Source organism: Oxyura jamaicensis, chromosome 3 (assembly GCF_011077185.1).
Source record: "Oxyura jamaicensis isolate SHBP4307 breed ruddy duck chromosome 3, BPBGC_Ojam_1.0, whole genome shotgun sequence".
In the NCBI taxonomy this organism is placed as follows: domain Eukaryota; kingdom Metazoa; phylum Chordata; class Aves; order Anseriformes; family Anatidae; genus Oxyura; species Oxyura jamaicensis.
In genome coordinates, this window is record NC_048895.1 from 73,107,920 (window position 1) to 73,128,050 (window position 20,131).

The 20,131-nt window shown below is 41.7% G+C and overlaps 1 protein-coding gene across 5 annotated transcripts in view; it reads right to left on the minus strand.

The window, feature by feature from the left end:
• Window positions 1-4,566: 4,566 nt before the first annotated feature.
• Window positions 4,567-20,131, minus strand: part of LIN28B (lin-28 homolog B) — an 85,800-nt gene continuing 70,235 nt past the window's right edge. For all 5 annotated transcript variants that reach the window (XM_035322317.1, XM_035322316.1, XM_035322315.1 and 2 more), the window contains exon 4: window positions 4,567-9,743. In XM_035322317.1, the coding sequence (XP_035178208.1) occupies window positions 9,374-9,743 (370 nt within the window). In that variant the 3' untranslated portion in view covers window positions 4,567-9,373. The remainder of the gene's footprint in view (window positions 9,744-20,131) is intronic.

The window sequence follows — 20,131 nt, forward strand, 5'->3', positions numbered from 1 at the left end:
AGCTCCAGGAGTCTGCTATTTTGGGAAGATTGGGCGCTTTCTAGAGGCTGCTGAAGCTGCCCTGAAGTTGCAGTGAAGAGCTCTTAAGCCTTTTTAGGGACGCAGCAGCTTGCCGTCCGTGCTGACCTCTGACCTGGCTGCCAGGGCCTTGCTGCGAGCCTGTGAATGGAGACAGGGGTGGGACAGGGGCTTTACAGCGGGAGAACAAAGACGGACCTCTTTCTTCCTTTCATCTCAAGCAGAGGAGCTAATTCGGGGAACCCTTCCAACAAAAGCTCACAGTGACCCAAATCCTTCCCACAGCGACTCGACGGGGGCAAAACCAAGCTCAGAGCAACCGAGCGCGCCCAACCCTTATAGAGCAGCTTGGGTGGAGGCTTTGGAGGCGCTGGGTGAGGAGGGTGGGCAGGTGGGTGCTGGTGGCGGGGCTCAGGACCCCGTGAGGGCCCCCACGTCCTGCCGGCACCTCTGCGGGCAGAGGAAACCAGCCGGAGGAGACTCATGGCCCTCCCTGTCCTCCCACCGGGCCTTCTTCTCGTATCCCATCACTTCACTTTATAGCTCGCTCTTCGTGGTGATGGTGTGCCAGGAAATGGGTGATTTTGTTTTTGTTTTGAACGAGCCTGGTGTGTCCCTGTGTGATTCACAGGGTTGCTTCTGGTAACCGCTTGTGGCTGTCAACTGAATAACATCTGCCCTGTGTTACACAGGGGCTCAGGACCCAGTGTATTTCCACCGCTTCCCTGTATCTCTTGTGCCCCCTGTCTACGTGTACACCTGCTCTCTGTGTAAAAAGGCAGGTAGGATTTTTTCTGTGCATTAGATTTAGGACTTAAACGAAGAGCTGAAGATGGCAGCAAGCCACTCTCTTTAAACAAGTCTATGCTGAGCAGCTGTAAGGCTCGCAGTATCCAAACTCCAATATTGTGCTTTCAAAGGTGTCTCGAGCACAGCAAAGAGGGTAAGAAGGCAGGTTAGCTGGCATTAGAGAACTGCTAGCATCAAGAGTGGGTGCAGCTTCCAAAATCCTGGTGTTCTGGAGAAAGCTGGAAATCAGTCCTAATCCCTCCTCCTTGGAAAGCACCTTCAGTACCTCCAATTTGAGGAATTTTTGGTGCTTGTAGAGAAAAATGTCTGTTCAAGCCTCGGAGATATGTCAGGCCGCTGCCCTTCCCAGCCCCAGAAGCTTACCAGCTGCCTGAGCACCCACGTTTATCTGCATACATCCACCTTTAAACATACATCAAAGGTGCAGAGTAACACCCAGCCACACACAGAGTCCTGGGGAACAGCTGCAGTGCGTGCTCGAAGGTAGGCACGATGTGAAAAGCTTTCAAGCACCCAGGGAAGTGGTTGGAAGTGGTACAGGGAAGTGGGGAAGGAAATTGCACGTGGCGGGGAGAATGGAACTAGACATTTGTTCCTGTAGTTCTTTTGCTTTAATTTCTCTTTGCTGTAACACAGAAACAGATCCCAGGGCTCGGGAACTGCTGGGGTGTCTCTGCTCACAGACAGAGGATCTCTGCAGCAGGAGCCTCCGCTCCTCTCCGCACAGCGTTTTGTGAGGCAACTACATTTTGGAAACTATCAATCAGGCTTGAAATTCCCGAGAAGTGTTGGTTCAGCAGGCTTGACCGTGACTTTTATTCACGGCTGTCAGCATAGGTCAAGGAGACATGAAAGAAATGTGGGCTGGATTGAAGGGAACTTGCTGCACTTGAAGCCGCCGCCCTTGCTGTGCTGCCTTGGGGAAGAAAGAGCATTTCTGCTTTGTTTCATGGGCAGTTTCCAAAACTACTCCCAAACTCAACTTATTTTCCTACCCCGATATCTTTTGGCCAGTATTTCTCAGTGTCCAGTTAGTTTGATTGCCTCAAATATTCTGGATGCTCCAACTAAGGTTTCTTTTATTCTGCTTCTTAAGCTAGACAACCTGGGACATGACAATCTAGCACATTTCTAAAAAAGAAACAAACTCATTTTCTAGAATATCAAAGACTGAGAGTGTGTCAGTGCAACCATCTGCCATATGAATTTGTGTAGTAAGTCCAGAATGACTGAAAAATGTGAATTCAGCATAATACTGCCAGTACAGATTTAGTTTGTACTCACCAAGATGAGCCCATCAATCCTTTTCCAGCAACCAGCCATCTTTAGACAGTCTTGAAGAAGTCAAAGGAAAGAAATTGCAGTCCATGTCGATCAGCCCTGTGCCTTGGTGGGATTGTTCTGCTGGTTCATAGCTTCACTACTGAAAATGTCCATGTTTACGGACCTGGCTTTTTGCTTTTGTCCTCTGTAGCTAGTAGGACTGCATTCAGCTTGGCCAGGTACTGCTTTGGGAAACCCAGCCTTTGAATCATATTTTGGTTGTTTTTACAGCCAGGGCTGAAGAGGCAAGTAGAATGTTTCTGAAAATGATGATAAGGGCGAAGGCAACACCACGTTTTTATTTTTATTTTTTTAATAAGATATTGGGTCTTGTTTATCATTTATGAAAAACAAAACAAAACAATCAAAAAAACAGTATTTGCATTTTCTTAGTGGTGAGGGCTTTCTACTCTGGTGGGAAAAGACAGCTAGCTGGAAGTTGAGGCCAGAGGAAATGGAAATTAGACACTACTTGCTAAGAGTGAGGTGATTAAAACAGGCTGTCAGAGCAGAGCATTTCTTTTTTCTCAAGAGTGTTCAGGCCTGATGTGAAGCCCAACCGGAAAATATGCTTAAAACCGCCAAGCAAGCAAGGCTGCAGTGGAAGCTGAGTGCTAAAATTCGATACAAGTGTAACTGCCCTGAACTTAATGTCTGACATGCAGCAGGTCAAACTGCACAGACTACTGATACTTCCTGGCCTTGAATTTTTGATTACTTAGTTGAAAAAAGAAAAGGGGATGTAAGCCTCTAAAGCTGGATACCTAAGCTCAGTCCTTGTTACTCTCTTCACCTTGTCCACCTTCTTTTGGCTGGTACAATGGCAGTAACAACGCCAGTTCATCTTCACTGGTTTATGAACCTTCTGGCTGCTCCAGCCCCAGATATCTAGGCTAAGAGCTGTACAGCACAAATAATACCCGGGGCTAAATATTGTACAGCCAGAAAGCAAAAATTGACCAGCTGCATGCTGGTCAACGGAGCATCAGCAGCTGTGCGCAGGCTCAGTGGCAGCTGCTCTGCAGTCATGCAATGGGCAGCACTTATAAAAACAAGTGCAGAGCAACCTGCTGGCGTCCTGGAGGTCAGCAGCATCGTGGCAGCAGATGCCACTGGGCACAGCACAGCCCTTTGCTGAAAAGGAGCAAAGTCCTTAACTAAATTAATTAGCCAGGACATCACCTGACTTATACTAATAAACAGAAGCACAACACCCACAGGATGAATGCTCTCCCTCCTGTCACAGATTTTTTCCCTGTGCAAGCATGCAGGTGAGATTTAAACATGTAAGTATGTAAAATTATTTGCATCTGGGATATGTTTGTTTTTGTGATTTTGATGTTACTCTGTTGACTATCTAGAAGCTTCAACCCAAGCATTTCTTCTCCGTGGCCTGAATCAGCGAGGCTGTTGATGCCACACGGCACCTTGTGCCCATGGTGTCCCCTCCCATTCCCCAGCAGGGGGGCCCGGCAGGAGCAGGTGCAATAAACCACTGAGCACCAACACTTCAGAGAATGCACTCATAGGGCGTTTGAAGAAATCCTTGCTCTTTGTGATTAACCCAAGACACGGGATGTGTGGAAGATTGTAGCCAAGGGGATTCAGAGTCGCCTCTTGTTGAGAGGGATGAGGGGGAACATGCTCATAGCTCACTCTTTTTGAGAGAATACATTAGAGAGGAAAAGAAAATGCATATGAGGTTTTATGCAATTGAAGAGTAGAGGGTGGTAGAATGAGTAGATGGTAACCCTTCACATAGATACGTTTATACAAATAGAAAAAAAATCTGCCTTATATTTAGCAGAGATTGATCAATTTTGCTATTAGTCACCTGTATAGAGAGACTTGTATGGAAACACAACGGCCTGCAGCTAGCATATTCAAACCTTCAAATCTTTTAATAGAGAATGATGAGCTAATGCTATCGAATCCACCAATACGCTTTATGTAATTTTGAGATGGAATTTCCAGGTAATGGTAGACAACAGCACTTTCGTTTCTAAAAAATGAAACAACTCCTCAAATCATTTCAAATTAGCATGCGATAGATATATGCAAGCTTACAGATTATGGAAGAAGTAATAAAGATAGGATGAAACTTAAATCTCAAAAGCTTCTCATCCCAGAGAATAACCCAAATGCCTGAAAACTTTAATGACCAGTGTATTCTCACAGAGATTAAGTACCAAAAGCTATAATCTTGCAGTTTAATTTCAATAGCTGAATACGTTTTGGGGTGCAATTTCTGCAGCACTGCTAGCACAATCCAGGTATGCACTAACCATTTATTTTCCCCTCCCCTCAACAACAATTTATATAACGATTTCTTTCCTGAAGATAATATCTTAAAACCAAGTGAACATTGACTGCACAGTGCTTTTTTTATCATGCAAATAAACTCTCAAAGGCCTCTTGTAAATGCCAATGTTATGTTTTATTTTTAATCAAGTAATTCTTTTAAACCTCACAATATCCATGACTGACAGGAAAAAAAAGACATTAGGCATGAAATGAGAATATAAAATACATGATATGTAGAAAGGCAATCAGTGCTTTAGTCCCTCAAGACAGTAAACAGGTGAAATGACCTTCAAAACTTCAACTCACTGTCTTTTTTTAAAACATAAAATTCAAGTGATTTTTCTTTAATTTCACCTTGTAAACAACATACAAGTCAAAATGGACAATGAGGTAATCTATACTACAGAAGATAATTTAAAAACACTAGATAAGACACAGTATTAAAGACATATAGAAATCAGTGTTCACTTTGGTCTCTAGTATGGTTATTGTTATTATTACCACAAGCAACACATACTAGTTTAAGCCAGTCTGGTGATGTTTGTCAGCCAGTTGTTGCTTAACTTAGTAATCCAAGAGGTAGTCAAAACCATTATCCTTTGTAAAGCTGGTTGCTCTTACATTTGGTTCAACGACAATGGTAGCAAATACCTTGGTACTTTTCAACATTCTTATAAAAACACTACCAAAGCTGCTAATTTACAGCTCTGTTTTAGCATAAAAAAAGACGTGTGTGTTCATAGATCAACCTCTTGTTATTACTCAAGGGTTGTAACAGGGGTAACACACAACCAACGTATCTTAAAGAAGAGGCTGTTGATATACTCAGCAAAATTAGATTGATGCATTTAACAAGGCTCTGCTTGTTTCTAAAACAATACTCAAATCTCATTAAGACTTCTAGAAAATTAAAATCAGTGCATCTGCACATGTACACATCTTCCCAATTACTTTTATATCTAGCACAGGGGAATACATATATATTTTTTATGATAAACATTTCTTACAGATAAATTAATTAAATTAAATTTAAGACTCAATGAGATTTCCCATGTTCTTTTATAATTCTTCTTACAAAGAATGTTACAAGATCTATAAACACTTTTTATGGGGCTCTATTCACAAAACTATGTTTGACTAAGCAGGAACTTCAGGATAACACTGGCGCAGAATAAATCTGGGCTGAAAAAGGTGGCCTACAAAGGGAAAAGGTAGGAGTCAAGTATGTCGTTTGGCACCCCCTGAAAGCTAGCTAAAAGCAAAATACTGCAGATGGTATTATAATGCCAGACTTACAATTAGCTACAGCAAAAAAGTGATTTGGCTCTTCCTCCAAATATAAATCTTCCTCATGGCTCAGTTTTTGTAGTGTGGAAATAAATGCCATTAACTCTCCTTTGAGGGAGAATATAAAATATCTCACTATGTGCCTTATGATTAAATCAAATCGAGTTTTTTGGAGTGAGGGGTTGGGAGGGAGAGCTCTCTTGTTACAGCCCATCTCCAGTACTGCTTGGAGAAAAACACATCCCTCTGAGCCAGTACTTGAATTACCTCTGCTCAAGCGCGTTTTATTGGGAGGCATTCTGGCAAGGACAGGCTGGTGAATAAGGGAAATCAAGGCTGAGCCAGTGCTGTAGCATACGAAGGAAGAATCCCGAACTCAAGTCTGAATCTCCTCCTTTAAAGTGTTCTTTGCTTATTTGGAGCAGCCTATTGAAGGAGTATAATTACATTTTTTTTTTTTTTTCCTACTGCAGCTCAGTGCTAAGTAGTTACCTGCCACAGCTTGCGCTGCTGTGTTTAACTCAGGCATGTATATTTTTTGTCTGTTTTGGAGATGTATTTGTTTTTGTGAACAGTGCCCATAATCCTTTAGACAGAAACATAAAAACTTCTAAAGAAATGTTTGGAAACTTCTCATAATTTCAGATGGATGCTTCATCTTAAACAAGTATTTGCCATAACCTATGCAGTGGTGAATTATCAGTTACATATTCAGTACAGATAAATAGCATGTACCATAGATCAACAGCCACCTTTAAGGCCAGAGCAGCACAAAGGTGTGTTTATGCAGTAAATATGAGGTAGCCTTTTGCTGTAAACAGAATAATAATTTTATTGTCACCTATGTAAACAAAGTGGGCTTGATGCTTTTGTGTTTTTTTCTTTTTTTTTTTTTTTTCTCTCTTTCCCCTCCACCCCCCATCCCTCCCCTTCTAGAAAAGCTAAGCACCGGTCACTCCAACTGGAAGTCAGTGGGAGCTGCGGTTGCCCAGCATCTCTGAAAACTCAGACCCTGTGAATGTGAAGACACGTATGCTCACATAAGCAACCAGTACAGAATACCACTTTTTCATTTCACAGGAACTTATAATACAAAACGTTGAAATCTGATTATCACAAATGTAGGTCTATGTCAACTCAGAGGTAGTTACTAATATCAGTACATAATACTTATATAGAGATAAAAAGGGCTAAGTCTATTTGGTTTGTTCTGAGTAAGCAGGTCGGTAGACTATTCTGTAAAGTAAAAACAACATTACATGGTATATTCCCTGAGCAAAGTTCTTTGTCCTGAGTATGTTATGTAATAGTGATAACATTCTAATATATAAAAATAAAACCTTAAGCTTTCAACAATAAGATAGGGTTTGGTATGTGCTCTTTGCAGTTCAGTCTGACTTTGGTGCACGCAGTGATTTCAAACAGCACCAATAAAAATCTGCACGTTGAAAATATTTTCTCATCTCAGCTCTGAACTTCTTACATATAAACAGGGAATGACCAGTTTTCAAATCCGCAATTGCCTATTTCTATAAGGAACTTTGGTTTAAATTTTTCAAAGTGACCTAAGTTTTGCATCTTTGCTGTTTAACCTGGTTTTCACACCGGCTAGAAGGTTAAGCAATGCCACTTTGATTTGTCTACATAATTTAAATAAGTTTACTATCCTTACGTAAGGCAAGGAAGTTCTTCTCTATAGATATATCACATTCAATATCGTCAAAGGTAAGCTTTGCATTCGCATACTGAGAACTTCAGTATAAACCATCGAGATTCTCGCAAACACTGGCAAGGAATTCACACAAAATAATGCTCTGGAAATTGTGCCCTTCGCTGAGGCTTTTGATTACTACCTGTTTACTGAAGCAGCAGCAGCAGCAACAGTAAAAGTCTCAACCGGGAGGACAAGCGGGAAGGGGAGGGCCACGCAACGAGCCGGCTGCCTACCTGTTGTGACTGTCGGCTGCGAGAGTTACCGCAGACAGGGCTTGGGCTCACTGTAGCCTTTCATGCAGGCTTGGTTCTCCAGTTTGATTATCTGAGCTTAAACCTACCTGACTCTTTCAAGCTTTCACAGCCTGTGTTTATTGCCAATGCTAAGGATTATACAAGTTTCTCTAATTAACTTACATCTGCAATGGGATTTGTCAAAGTATGTTATCGTACGTATGACTTGGTAATGTAGACCTTTCAAAGGGAAAGCGACTGGAAGTTTTGCTGGGCTCCAGCTCTATTAACCCCAAGCAAAGGCTGCAGCCCAGGGAGTCTCACTCTGAGGCCACCAATCTTTCTCTTCTTTAATGCACAAGTGTGTGGTCCCAGCACACACCAGACCATGGCTGGTCAGCAGCAGTCTCCCATTCACAAGAAGCATGATGCCCAGGGCAAGCTTGCAGGTGCCTTCGCTAAGGCTCGTCTGCAGCAGGCACCTGTCCTTCAATGAACACGTGCTGTATCATCAGGGAGAGAGGCTGGCTGAGCAACCACGAGTACCCATCTACCTTTATTCTCAAGAAACTTTTTATCCCAGGATCTTAATAGCTTTGCATTCTGTCTTCTTTAAAAAACAAAACAGACAACCACAACCAAAAAATCCCCAAGGAATTCTCTCCACGTCATTTCAACAGTAAACGAGGGGGAAGTCCCTTCAAATTGAGGGGGGCCAAACTACTCGGGACCAAGAGAAGTTGCTGCTGCTGCTGCTGCTGCTGCTGCTACTACTGCCACCAAGGTTCCCTAAATGTTCACAGAATACAAAGGGTGAAGCAGGTTGGTATCCTGATACCACTCAAAAAGGTTTGCTCTTTAACAATTTACAGAGTCTCCCCTACACAATGGTCATCTAAATTACAGTTACACCCATATTAATTTAACAAAACATTTTGAGAAACCAGCACAGAAACTACACACTCATTATCTTTTCTGGAGTTATTAACTCCTTACCAACAAAGGATGGTGGCGATGAGAGCCATGCTTAGTTGTGACACTGCCCTTCACAGGCATGGGGGGTGGAGGGGAAGGACGTGGGGAAGTGATGCTTTGTAGAGAGGGGAAAGAAAATAACTCAAATTGATGGTGTGGGGGATGTCTTAGTATCTTTAGTACCATATGGCAGCTTTAAAAAATGAACGTATCCTTTGGTTCACAAGAGAAGTAACAGTCTTGATCTCAGTTCTGTGTGTGGTTTTTCAGGTGTTTTTGTTTCTGTTTGGTGAGATTTCTTGGGTTTTCTTTTTTGTTTGTTTGTTTTTGTTTTTTTTTGAACATGTTTGAAAACTGATTCTAAGATTGAGTTCAGGAACATTTATGGGTACTGTGTCTATTGCTTCACAGTAATGTATTGTGGGATCTGGAGAGTGTTCTGATGGAAAAAAATATATATTCATAGATATGCAGACACACACGCACGCGTGCACACTCATACACACACATACAGAAGGTAAAACGTAATGCACCCTGCTCAAATGTATTTTGCGTGGAGTGATTTGTCTATTAAAGAAAAAAAATTCACAGTTCCTCAACAGTAGTTAAAATTCCAGGTCAGCTACTGATAATGAAATTATTTCCCCTGTACTTGCATGAGGTAGACATCCCAAGAGGATAAAGAAAATGGAAAGTTATGAAAAATGCTTTAAGTTTTTTTCCTTTTCTGAACAGAAGGCCCCTTTCTGCTTGGTTCTTCGGGTGATGCAGATAACTTACTTGAAGAAGCTTCTTGTGGCGACCTGCCTGAACGCTCTGAGATCTCTGACCTTCCCTCCTGAGAATACGATGGAGACGAATAGCCGTACGTTCCTCCCCCTTCTCTCAGGAAAGCAGAAGTGGAAGGCTGTGGTTCAGCTTCATGTCTTCCCTGAGAACTAGTGGGCTGCTGCGAAACAGTTTTATGGGGGCAGTTAGCCACCATGTGCATGATGCTCTGACAGTAATGGCACTTCTTTGGCTGTGGAGGTAGGCTGCATTCCTTAGCGTGGTGATCAAGGCCACCACAGTTGTAGCATCTAAAAATGAAAAGAGACAGCTGGTTATAAAATGCAGCATCAGACTGTAAGATTTTCTGTGTGTCAGAAACTGACTTGGCCTGCTGGTGAGACAGCAGGAGCTTCTGCAACAATATCCCATTGCCACAAAGATGGATCTGAGTTTTGCTTTTCAAGTAATGCACTTGCAATGGGACCCTATGTCACACCAGTGCCAAAAAATACCTCTTATTTAAGAATGGATTTTGTTACTATCATCCTTATCAGTCAGTTATCTTGCTTCAAACAAAAACTTGGTACTGCTGGAAAGTAAAGACCACTCCTCAACAGATCCTCTCTTGTTTTCAGTGGGGCCTTCCTACTGACTGACGAGGGCTAAGTCGGAAGCACTCGCAGATGTCGGCAGGTTTCTACTCACGCTTCCGTGGCAGCCTTGGGACGCCTCCCTGCCCTCAGCAGCAAGACGAGCCCGCGCAGCACCGGGACAACGCTGCGAGGGTCCCGCTGCTGAAAGAGCCGCCAGACACCAGCACCGTGCGGCTACATCAGAAAACCCTGCTGCACGGGGAATTACACGAATCCCACAGCGCCAAGCGGCTACAATCCTCAGTACAGCGCCTCTCAGACAGGCAGAAACCCCCCGGCCGACCCCACTGCTGGCTCTCCCCGGCGGAGGGATGTTGCTGGGGTTCGGCCCCGCTAGGGGGCACCAAATACCCACACACCGCAAGGCCGCGGCCGCCGCGAGCGGCTCCCCTTGCCCCGCAGCTCAGGGCATGAAGCCCCAGGGAGCGCGGGCCCTTCAGGGGCCTGGCAGCGCCATCGTTTCCATTTCCAGGCCGGGTGGGGAGGAGGCAGCCGCCAGGGCCGGGCTCTTCACGCAGGGGTGGGCTTCACCCTGTGAGTCGGTGGGCTGGGGCCACGAAGAAACGCGCAGGGAGATTTGGCTTCCCCTAAGGAGTTGCCTCAGACCTTACCGCGTCCTCAAGCGCTCCGAAAAGCTCTTGGGGCACACGTAAAAGATCTCGCCCAGAAACCTTGTCTCTTCTGGCTCGGTTAAGGCACGCCAAGGGAAGGGTGGGGGCTGAGCTTTTACAATGCTTATGTTTCAGAGGGTCAGGAATGGCTTTTATGGTTTCAATTCAAAACAAAATGAGTAAAGCCCTAGCAAGAGTCATAAAACAGGGTTTGTTTGTTTGTTTTCTCTTGAAATTCTCAAACCACATGCAAGTGGTGGTGACCCCGGGTGTCATCTTCAAAAGCAGGGCTGCCCAGAAGCAGACAAACGGCAGAGCACCTCTTCCAAGCGCCACGGGCAAGACCTTTTTGTCAAGTCTTTAAAATGGCCAAAATGTAAACACTTGTGTTAATCTTATTATCAAGGGGAATCATGGAGAAATCCAACAATTCCTTACTGAATACTTTCACTTTGTAACACCCACACCAGGAATTTGAATCCTTGACTTACATCAGTCTAACACTTGATACAGAACAATAATTACCTGATGATCCTATGCTGATCATATCCATCACTTTTTATTTTGGCTGTTTTTCTATGTGTATGGATTAAATCTATTACAATCTAGCATTCTGCTGAAGAGAACTAACCCCATAATGACAATTTGGTTTTGCTTCCCCTTAACTATATGAATTCATTTTAAAAAAAACTGTTGCAAACACCCATGCCTAGTAGAGTCGATTGAAGGACTCAAGACAACTACGTGTGCAAGCGACTGATTGTGTAAAACAATGCAACACGCTTTGGCTCAAGCTCCCATCAAAAATTTTGAGACTCCTGGAAAGCAACAAAGCCCTGTTTTGCGCTAGCGGTGATCTGTCCTGGCTCTGTCCCCTCCTGGCTTGTGGTGCTTAGCTGCCTGCGGGGTTAAACCACAACACGATCGCTGTTAGTCTACACACAATGTAGATGTTTAGCCCATGCAAAGCTGTATGTATAGCTGGAGTCTCAGTTACAGAATAGACATTGTCTACATAAAAATGTTCTCGATAAAACCTGTGTAGTTTATAGAAAGGTTACAAAATGGCTGTGAACGTTTGCAAATTCCATCCAAGAAACAATCCCTGAGAAACTCCCTCTTGATATTTCTTTTTCCCCATTAGCAAGATACTAACCATATCTTTCTTTTAATAGACAAATGAAAAAACAGCATAAGTTGCCCATGGCATGTTGTCATATTCCCCAAGGCTGATTTATAATTTAAAGAAGCTAAATGATACACAGAACTTCATTATCCCTTCAGAAAACATTGTAATTAAATTGTCATATCTTCCCTAAAAATTAATAACAAACAAGAAACCAAAGCCATTATACTGAACTCTGCACTTTTTATGACAACTGCAATAATATATTTTAGGTGAACTGGTTCCATTTTTATGTCACCAGTGCACATAATTTTTATTTGATTTTCAGTGGAATTTGAAGACTATGCCTATACTAGTCTGCCTGCATATAGCATGAAATAACCCATGAAGAGATGAAGTATATAAAGCTCCGCTTGAATGAAAAAGAAAATATGTACAAGCCCCGTTGTCATTAGAATGATCTCCCCAGCAAGGCAATATTAAGTATGTTGTAAAATATGAACATCCTGACTTAAGACCAAAACATATTTTAGGGAAAAAAAAAAAAAAAAAAAAAAAAGCTTGATAAGTTTTCAGTTAACACTGTCAATCTGATTACTTTTTTTCCATATTATTACAGGTATTTTCAAATTAGTGACCTTCTGTTTAACAGCAGCATTCAGCTATGTCTCCCTGACAAGTTTACTAAACATCTTTTGGATAAAATAATAAGAAAGTAAAACTTGCAATTGGAGAAAAAAGGAAAAAAAAAGGAAAAACAAACAAAAACAACAGCAGCAACAAAACCCCTGAAGTATTTTACTTTCTCTCCCTCCAATAAATACACCTAGGACTTCACAAATGTGGTATTCATTATAATGCAGGCTATATTAAAGAATGGTGTTTATTAGTATCTTCCACATCTGTTTCTAGCAGTGTACTCATTCCTAGGCTTTCTATCTAAGAATGGTGTAATATAGTATCACATGGGAGTGAACAGACATTTTGGGAATTGTGCATTTTAACTGAATCCAGAACCAGAATATGGAATTTTATAGCTATGAATGCATTTGTGTTGGCTTCCTTCCCTAACAACACATTTACTTAGAATCGTTAAAATAAATAATAATAATAATAATAATAATAGTTTGAAAATAGGTTAAAGGGCTTCAGTAGCAGAGGAGGCGGTAGCCATGGACAAATCAATTTAATCAGTCACCATGGTATGCACTGTGTTATCCAATTCAGTGAACCATTTCACCTCACCAATTGACCAAGAACCTGCTGTCAGAGCCCCTGCTTCCACTCAAGAGGCCTCCGTCACCTTTTGCATATATATTCGTCAATACATCCTACTTGCAAAATATTGTAATTCCCTGCATTTATTCAAATCACTTGTAAAATGTCACTGTAAAAATAAAATTCTACCAGGAGCAGTTGTAATTAAACTATGATTTGGCTTTTCAGGAACGTTTCTTGTGACTAACCAACCCAAGCATCTGGCTATAGTATCTCATTAGAATATATATGTGCCAGCCTGGGTGTGCCTGGACTTAAACAGGAGGGTGGTATTCACTCGCTTCTTTTAACTATTTATTCACTCCTTGTCAATCACTCTTACCACGAGAAGAGATCACACCCCGCTCTGAAATGCCTTCCCTCTCAAGGGATTTACACCAAAATGGAAATGGTCAGCCACCTCAGGAGCTCACAAATGACACCACATGGCAGCATCCACGCACATTAAGGTATGGTGTTAAACCCTTTTGTCCAAAAGGCTTCAGCTCTTTGCTTGCCTCTGCTCTATAAACCTACATTACAACATAATGAAAACTGACAATGCATGATATGCACACACAGGTTTATATAGCCACATCTATATACACATAAGTATGTAGAACTATATTCAAATTGCCTCCTGCTAAGAAAATTAGCAAATCCTCATTTGGTAACGTTTTCAGAAACTCTGGATGAGTACAACTATACTAAATACAAGTGTTTACAACATAAACACAACATAAAGCTTCGTATATAACTTACAACATGAAATGGGTAAAACATAAAAAGCCCTTGAAAGTTCAGTTATAGTAGAAGTAACCCTTAGAGAAACAAAACAGCAAGGAAGATTTACGAAAAAAGGAGTATCTTCTCACAGAAGGCTCTCATTATTTACTGGGTAGCTTCAGGCTCAAAAATAGTGCAACAAAGTAAATAAAGAGATGGCAATTATCCTGAAGGAGAATACTTTCTTTGTTAGGGCGCCGGTGGGAAGGTGGATCAGGACTGTTTTTTGGTTTTAAAAGGATGCACATTTAAATGAAGGAGTACCTTGAGCAATTTGTCTAATATTGTACTGCAGTATTCTCCAGAAAACAGTAGCATTAATACCTACTAACAAAGAAAGGAGAGAGTATACTGCAGCGTTAAAAATACTTCCAAATCCTCCTTCACTATGGATTTGTGGTTACACAGAACTAGATGCATTAGTGGAAATAGATGCGCAAGCAAGAAGCATACAGATTCCAACACAAACCATGCTGCAGTAATTACAATAAGCTGATGGCTGAAATTCATTACAAGTACTCAAATTCCCAACCAAATGCAAACACAAAATAAAATACCCTCTAGTCTTCAGCTGTTTTTTATTGTCCCAGCAGTCGCCTTGCTTCATAGCTAGGAAGCATTCCCTAGCCCAGCACTCTTAAAATGACGACACAACTGTCTTGCAAACACATTCCCCACAACAGCTCAGCTGAGCTAAGCAGTAAGGAGGGTAAGGACAACGGCTTGCTTCTTCATGCTGCTTCATAATATGATTTGGATGATAATCCAATATATATGACAAGTAGAGAATCATTTGTATGGCTCCACGCTATTATCCGTTGGGAGAAAAAGCTTTAGAATTGCTCTAATGACTGACTTTTTCTTGGGGGTGGTGGTTTTACCATCTGACAGGGATAGCAAAGGGATATAGTCAGAGAAATAATTCACCAAGATAGGCCCTGCACCAGCTCCCTTTTTGTTTTTCCTTTTTGAATGCTATCGGAGAACAAAACCCCGCATCTTGGTGAACAATGCTTCATCCAGCAGTTTAAATGCTTTGAAAAATGGCCTGGTTTGCTAACAGCATGTGCAAGCGTGATGTTTTTACAACATGCTGAATGCCAACGCAGCAGCTAAAGCAGAGAATAATTGCAAGGAAATGTCTCAAGTTGTACCTAAATATGCTGTCTCTTTTAGCCACTGCTTTCACCACAACGCAAAGGGAGGCTGGTTCTTGCAAACAGCACACGCAGCAGACTGCTTGAACTACCCCCTTCTGCCGTGAAGGGAGCTTCAGCTACGCCCAGTCTAAGGGGTTTTAGACAAAACGAGGATGTTTTACTCTTCAAGAGCCTCAGAGGCTTGAGCCGTGAAAGGCAGACCGTGGGTGCAGGGAAGCTCAGGCAGGTGTGTGCCTGCTCGGCCTGCGCCTGGCCCCACAGGGTTAGAAACACCCTGGAGGGGCTGGCAGAGGTTTCTGACTGAAATTTTCTTCAAGGGAAGCACAAATATATCTTAATGGATTAATGGAATATTCCAGGGACCAAGTAAATCCTGGATAGCAAATCTCTCACATCAGCTCTCCCAGGGCTGACAGCATCACCAGTGGCTGCTGCTGACAGGGCACCTCTCCTACCTTACTGCATTATAAAAGGACTGATTACACGTGCAGCAGCAGCAGCGTGTTGCAGCAGGGCTCTTGGGGACCCCAGGTACCCCATGCAGCGGCCAGCACTCCTCTGGCATTTCCCTCCTTCCTCATTTCCCTCTTTCCTCACTTTCCTCCTTCCTCGGCTGCATTTCAAGGGGGATTCCCTTGCAGCCATTGTTTTGGGAGAAGGTTGTTCTCCCCCCCCTCAAGCAGCATTAAATCCCAGGGGAAATAGAGCTGGCTGGTATTTTTTAAAGCAGCACGGGGCAGGAGGGAGCCTTGTGTGTGTACTCCCACACCAGGCGTGTGTTAATGCAGCCTGGCTTCTTGCTTTCTGAAGGAGGGAATGGCTGCAGGGGCATAAGATGCCCTGGGCATATGCATGGTGCCCACGCAGGCCAAGAGGGGTATTTCTGGAAGGCTCCTCCTCACATCCACATTCTTTTTAGTTTTTATGCCATTTTGTATGTTAACCTGTAATTCTTAAGCTGCTTTTGAATGCAGTGAGGATACAGATAACTCTGAAAATGGTCTAACAAAATATTAGCATTCAAAAGACTGTATTTTAAATCACTCAAGGTCATGTGAAATTATCTTTTTAAACAAACTAGATAACAGAGCATCAGGCTTCTTCATCAGAGTATTTATCATGTGCCCAGCAAAATGCAGAAAACTTCCAACAATGGATTTTTTTTATCCATGAGAAGAAAAAATTGAAACTACTTATTTTCTGTCAACTCTACTTAAAAAATGTGTATTATCAATTGAGAATTTGGTACATCAGCACCAAATTTAGATTTGTCCTGATCCTGTGACTACATGCTACCCTGAGTCCCTCACTCAAGCAAAACGCTGTGCAGAGGCGGCATGCTGGGAAAGTTAATTGCAGGCTGCTGTTCTTCAGTAAAATTTGGTTTGAAATTTTACTGTGCCTTACTGGCTTTTGAGATTAAAAAAATCACCTTCTAAAACCAAGGTAATCTTCTAAAAGAATAAAGATGAAATAAAGTAAAAATGTTTGTCTATTTCTCTGCCAAATCCTACAACCCATGATAACGTATGAGATTGAACACATTCAATTTCATGAAAAAAAAACACAGTCTCTCCATGATTTTTTAAGGTTGCCTTCTTTCATCTTGCAGCTAGCCCCAGCACGCTGACACAAAGCCACTTTCTGCAAGGCTTCCAATAACGCAGGGCAGAATATTGATGATGTTTACTCTCATTACAAATAAATAAATAAAAATGCTTAATCGTAAACCCATCAGATCGAATAGTTTTCTGTGGTTAGCTCTAAATCAATCTATTTTCCCCCGTGCATCCAGAAGTAATATCAATAGGTTATGGTCTTTTGTTGCATGGGCTTCCCCTCCCCCTCACCCCCCAACAAAGACGCTGACAAACAACGCGGGGCATTTGTCCGATAAATCAGGCCTTTCGGGATGCTATTCAGCTGAAGTGCACGAGGAAATAAATTTGTTTAAAATCTGCTAATACAATTTTACTGGAAGATTTTAAAAAATGGAAGATTTTTTTTTCTTCTTCTTGAGAACCGAGGCCAACAATGAAATGGGAAGGTGGCTCAAAATACACCAAATGCAGTCTTTTTTCTCCACAAAAATGAAAGGGACGATGCAGACATCAGCTCTGAAAAATAACCTCCACTATATAGTTTCCATTCTTTCTTCCTTACCATGAAACCTTATCTGTGCTATCCACTCGGCCCTCTTCAGAGGCATGAAGGAAAATTACATAAATTTTCACATCACATAAAAAATCCACGTGAAATGCATTCTCAAGGAGGAATGCCTTGGATGTACCTTTCATTTTGTAAAACAAAAGGGTTTTCTTTATAGTGAGAGTTAGGAACTCCTGAAATAACAATTCACAAAACAAGGTCTTTTTTTCTAAATAACACAAAAGATGGGTTTGCTCCAATAGTATCAGTATGGTGTGGAAGGAATGAGTGTATTTTAATGGCTCCAACCCATTCAGACATAGCAGATACAAGACCAGTGACGGTTTAAGTTATGGTTTAAACAGTCGTATATCACGCATTTCAAACATGAAATGCTATACTGTGATTTCAGATAGAATACTGCTGTTAATCTTTTTGCATTATGAAGCCATACACACAAATATTCTGAATATTTGTAAGCCTTAATTTCTGTGGGAATTTTTTAAAAAAAGATAAAGGATTTTAAATGGCAGCAATTCTATACACAGCACTTTCTCAAACAATAAATGTTTTCCATAGTCCATGCTGGGGGAAAGGCTGCCATAAAGATTTACTGTGGGTATCCTTGCAGCGTGCGCCTGTGTTTGGGAAGCCTCTCACAAGCGTTAAGTGGGATGCTGAGCTGGGCAGACCCTAGCTGGCTGCGTTTGAGCCCACTCCTTGGTGCCCCTGTCACAAGCATGGTTCAGAAACACCAGAAATCTCAGAAGGGGCTGTGTGGGTAGGGATGTGCGTTGTGTAAAGCTAGCTCAGCTCTTCCTGGGTCAGTGAGGTGCTGCTCCTCAGCTAAGAAGCATGCCTGACCTTGGCTGCCTTGTGCAGAGCCACTTCCAGCGCTTCCACATCCACAGGCCAGCTACTCCAGGCTTCAGGAAAAAGGGCAGTATGTAACTGTAACTGATTGGTAAAACTGCCATTTCCCTTTTGTTCCTTACTTTGTAACTAACGTTAACAGCAAATGTAAGTAACACCAACTGAATCACAAGTCTTCTAATTCCTGGCAAAGTTCATAACCCATTCGCCTTCCCTAAATACCAGTTTTAGGGTCATATAATTTCAAGTATCCCTTATAAAATCAGTATCACGCGCACAGTTTCAGAAATACCTGACAACAGGAGTACAGACTGACCTAAATACCAGCCTTGAAGTGGATTCTCAAAAATTTCTATTCATTCAGTGAATTAGATGACATGCATGAGTGTAGTCTTCACAAGTGTTAAGGACTGCAGGGTGTGACCAGCACCTCACATCTTCATTTCACCCTTCAGAAATAAAGGGACTGTTCCTGTCACATTCGCTGTTAGAGGCCAAGTCAGTTATCTCTATGGGGGTTCCTTCCGTAGCTCATGGAATAGATGGAACAACTCGTGCCATGTGGTGGCTGGTTTTCCTTGACATTGTGCCAGTTCACGTGCTCAACACCTGCAGCGGGAATTAGGTCACTCAGATGCTCCAAAACCATATTTTTGTAAGGGAAATATGTATCGCTCTGACCTACTGACTGAGGAAGAAAGCAGTCAGTTCCTAATCCACCTTTCCAAACTTGCATCTTAAGATGCTTAAAATGGACAAGCTCCATATGCTGACATTACTACAGAGTGGTTGCGGCCATTATTTTCTATAACATTTTAAAAAGGCTTTCAACACCTTAGAGAAAAATGTTAATTTTGAAGCTTTTCACATCAAAATGCAGAAGCAACATTAAAGTGTGAAAAGAGGATTTCAGCAGCAACAGGATTAAGCCTCAAATGTTAAAGCTATTAATTCCCACCTGAGGCAGGTATTTCTGTTGGTCTGCCTGATGCCTGAGAATTAAAAATGAAACAATTCATTTTTTTACTATTCTACCACCTATTCTACTACCACCTTGGTTGTTAATTTGCTACAGTTATGTACATAAAAACAAAAACTAAATTAAAATATGCCAACAAAAACAACACACATTTGTGCACATAAATTTAAAAAACAACATTGTTAATCCAAAATTTGGTGTTTCATTTTTCTTAGCTTAGCCTCAGGATGGTAAATCTCATGCAAGGGCTTGAGTTTAATACTTCTTTCTCTGAAATCTGTTAATTCTGTGTAGAGCTACAAATAATCAACCATAACTGAAAGCATTTTACAGTACCTGGTAAATTATATCACTTTATCCCTCTTCATCATGATTAGGTACGTTAAGTGATATTACTACAGTAAAATGATAACAATGATGTAAACAAAGCTTTTTTTTTTAAAAAAAAAAAAAAGATTGTATTATCCTGAAACAGATCATATTAATGGTCTTAATTCTGCTCTCAGTCACACAGGTATAAATCCAGAACAATTTTGGTAACTTCAATGAGCTCATTCTTGGTCAATTTTAATAGTGTAACTGAAGAAAGAACTTCCCACTGTGTACGAGTACTTAAAGTCATGCTGTAGCAGTGCAGGGCTCTCCCTCTGCCTGTCTCATGAGGAAGCATCCCAGTTCCACCTGTAAATCTGCATTTGCTGGTTAATGTAACCCTTGAAAGCATACTCTAGCACAAAGGTTTTTGTTTGTTTGTTTGTTTTTTAAAAAAAGCCAAAGAACTATGGCCAAGGTAGATGAATGTGTTTGATTCTTTTGGCCATTTATACACAGTAGTTCAAGTTAAGAAAGAATGACTGAATGATTTCAGAAGAAAGGACGTTTACAGGCAAAGCATCTCCTACCATGACCAATGAACTCTGCATCAGAAGATTTAGATAAAATAGGAAGCCTAGACTTAGAAAAACAGTAAGAAAGATGTGATGGATGTGCTTGCTGAGCACAGCATAACCAGCTCTCTATAGTTCTGATCAGCAATTCTTACCTGAGCTGCAACCTCAATTATGAAAACTCTGAATTTACAATTTGGAAAGCTGTCACAAAGC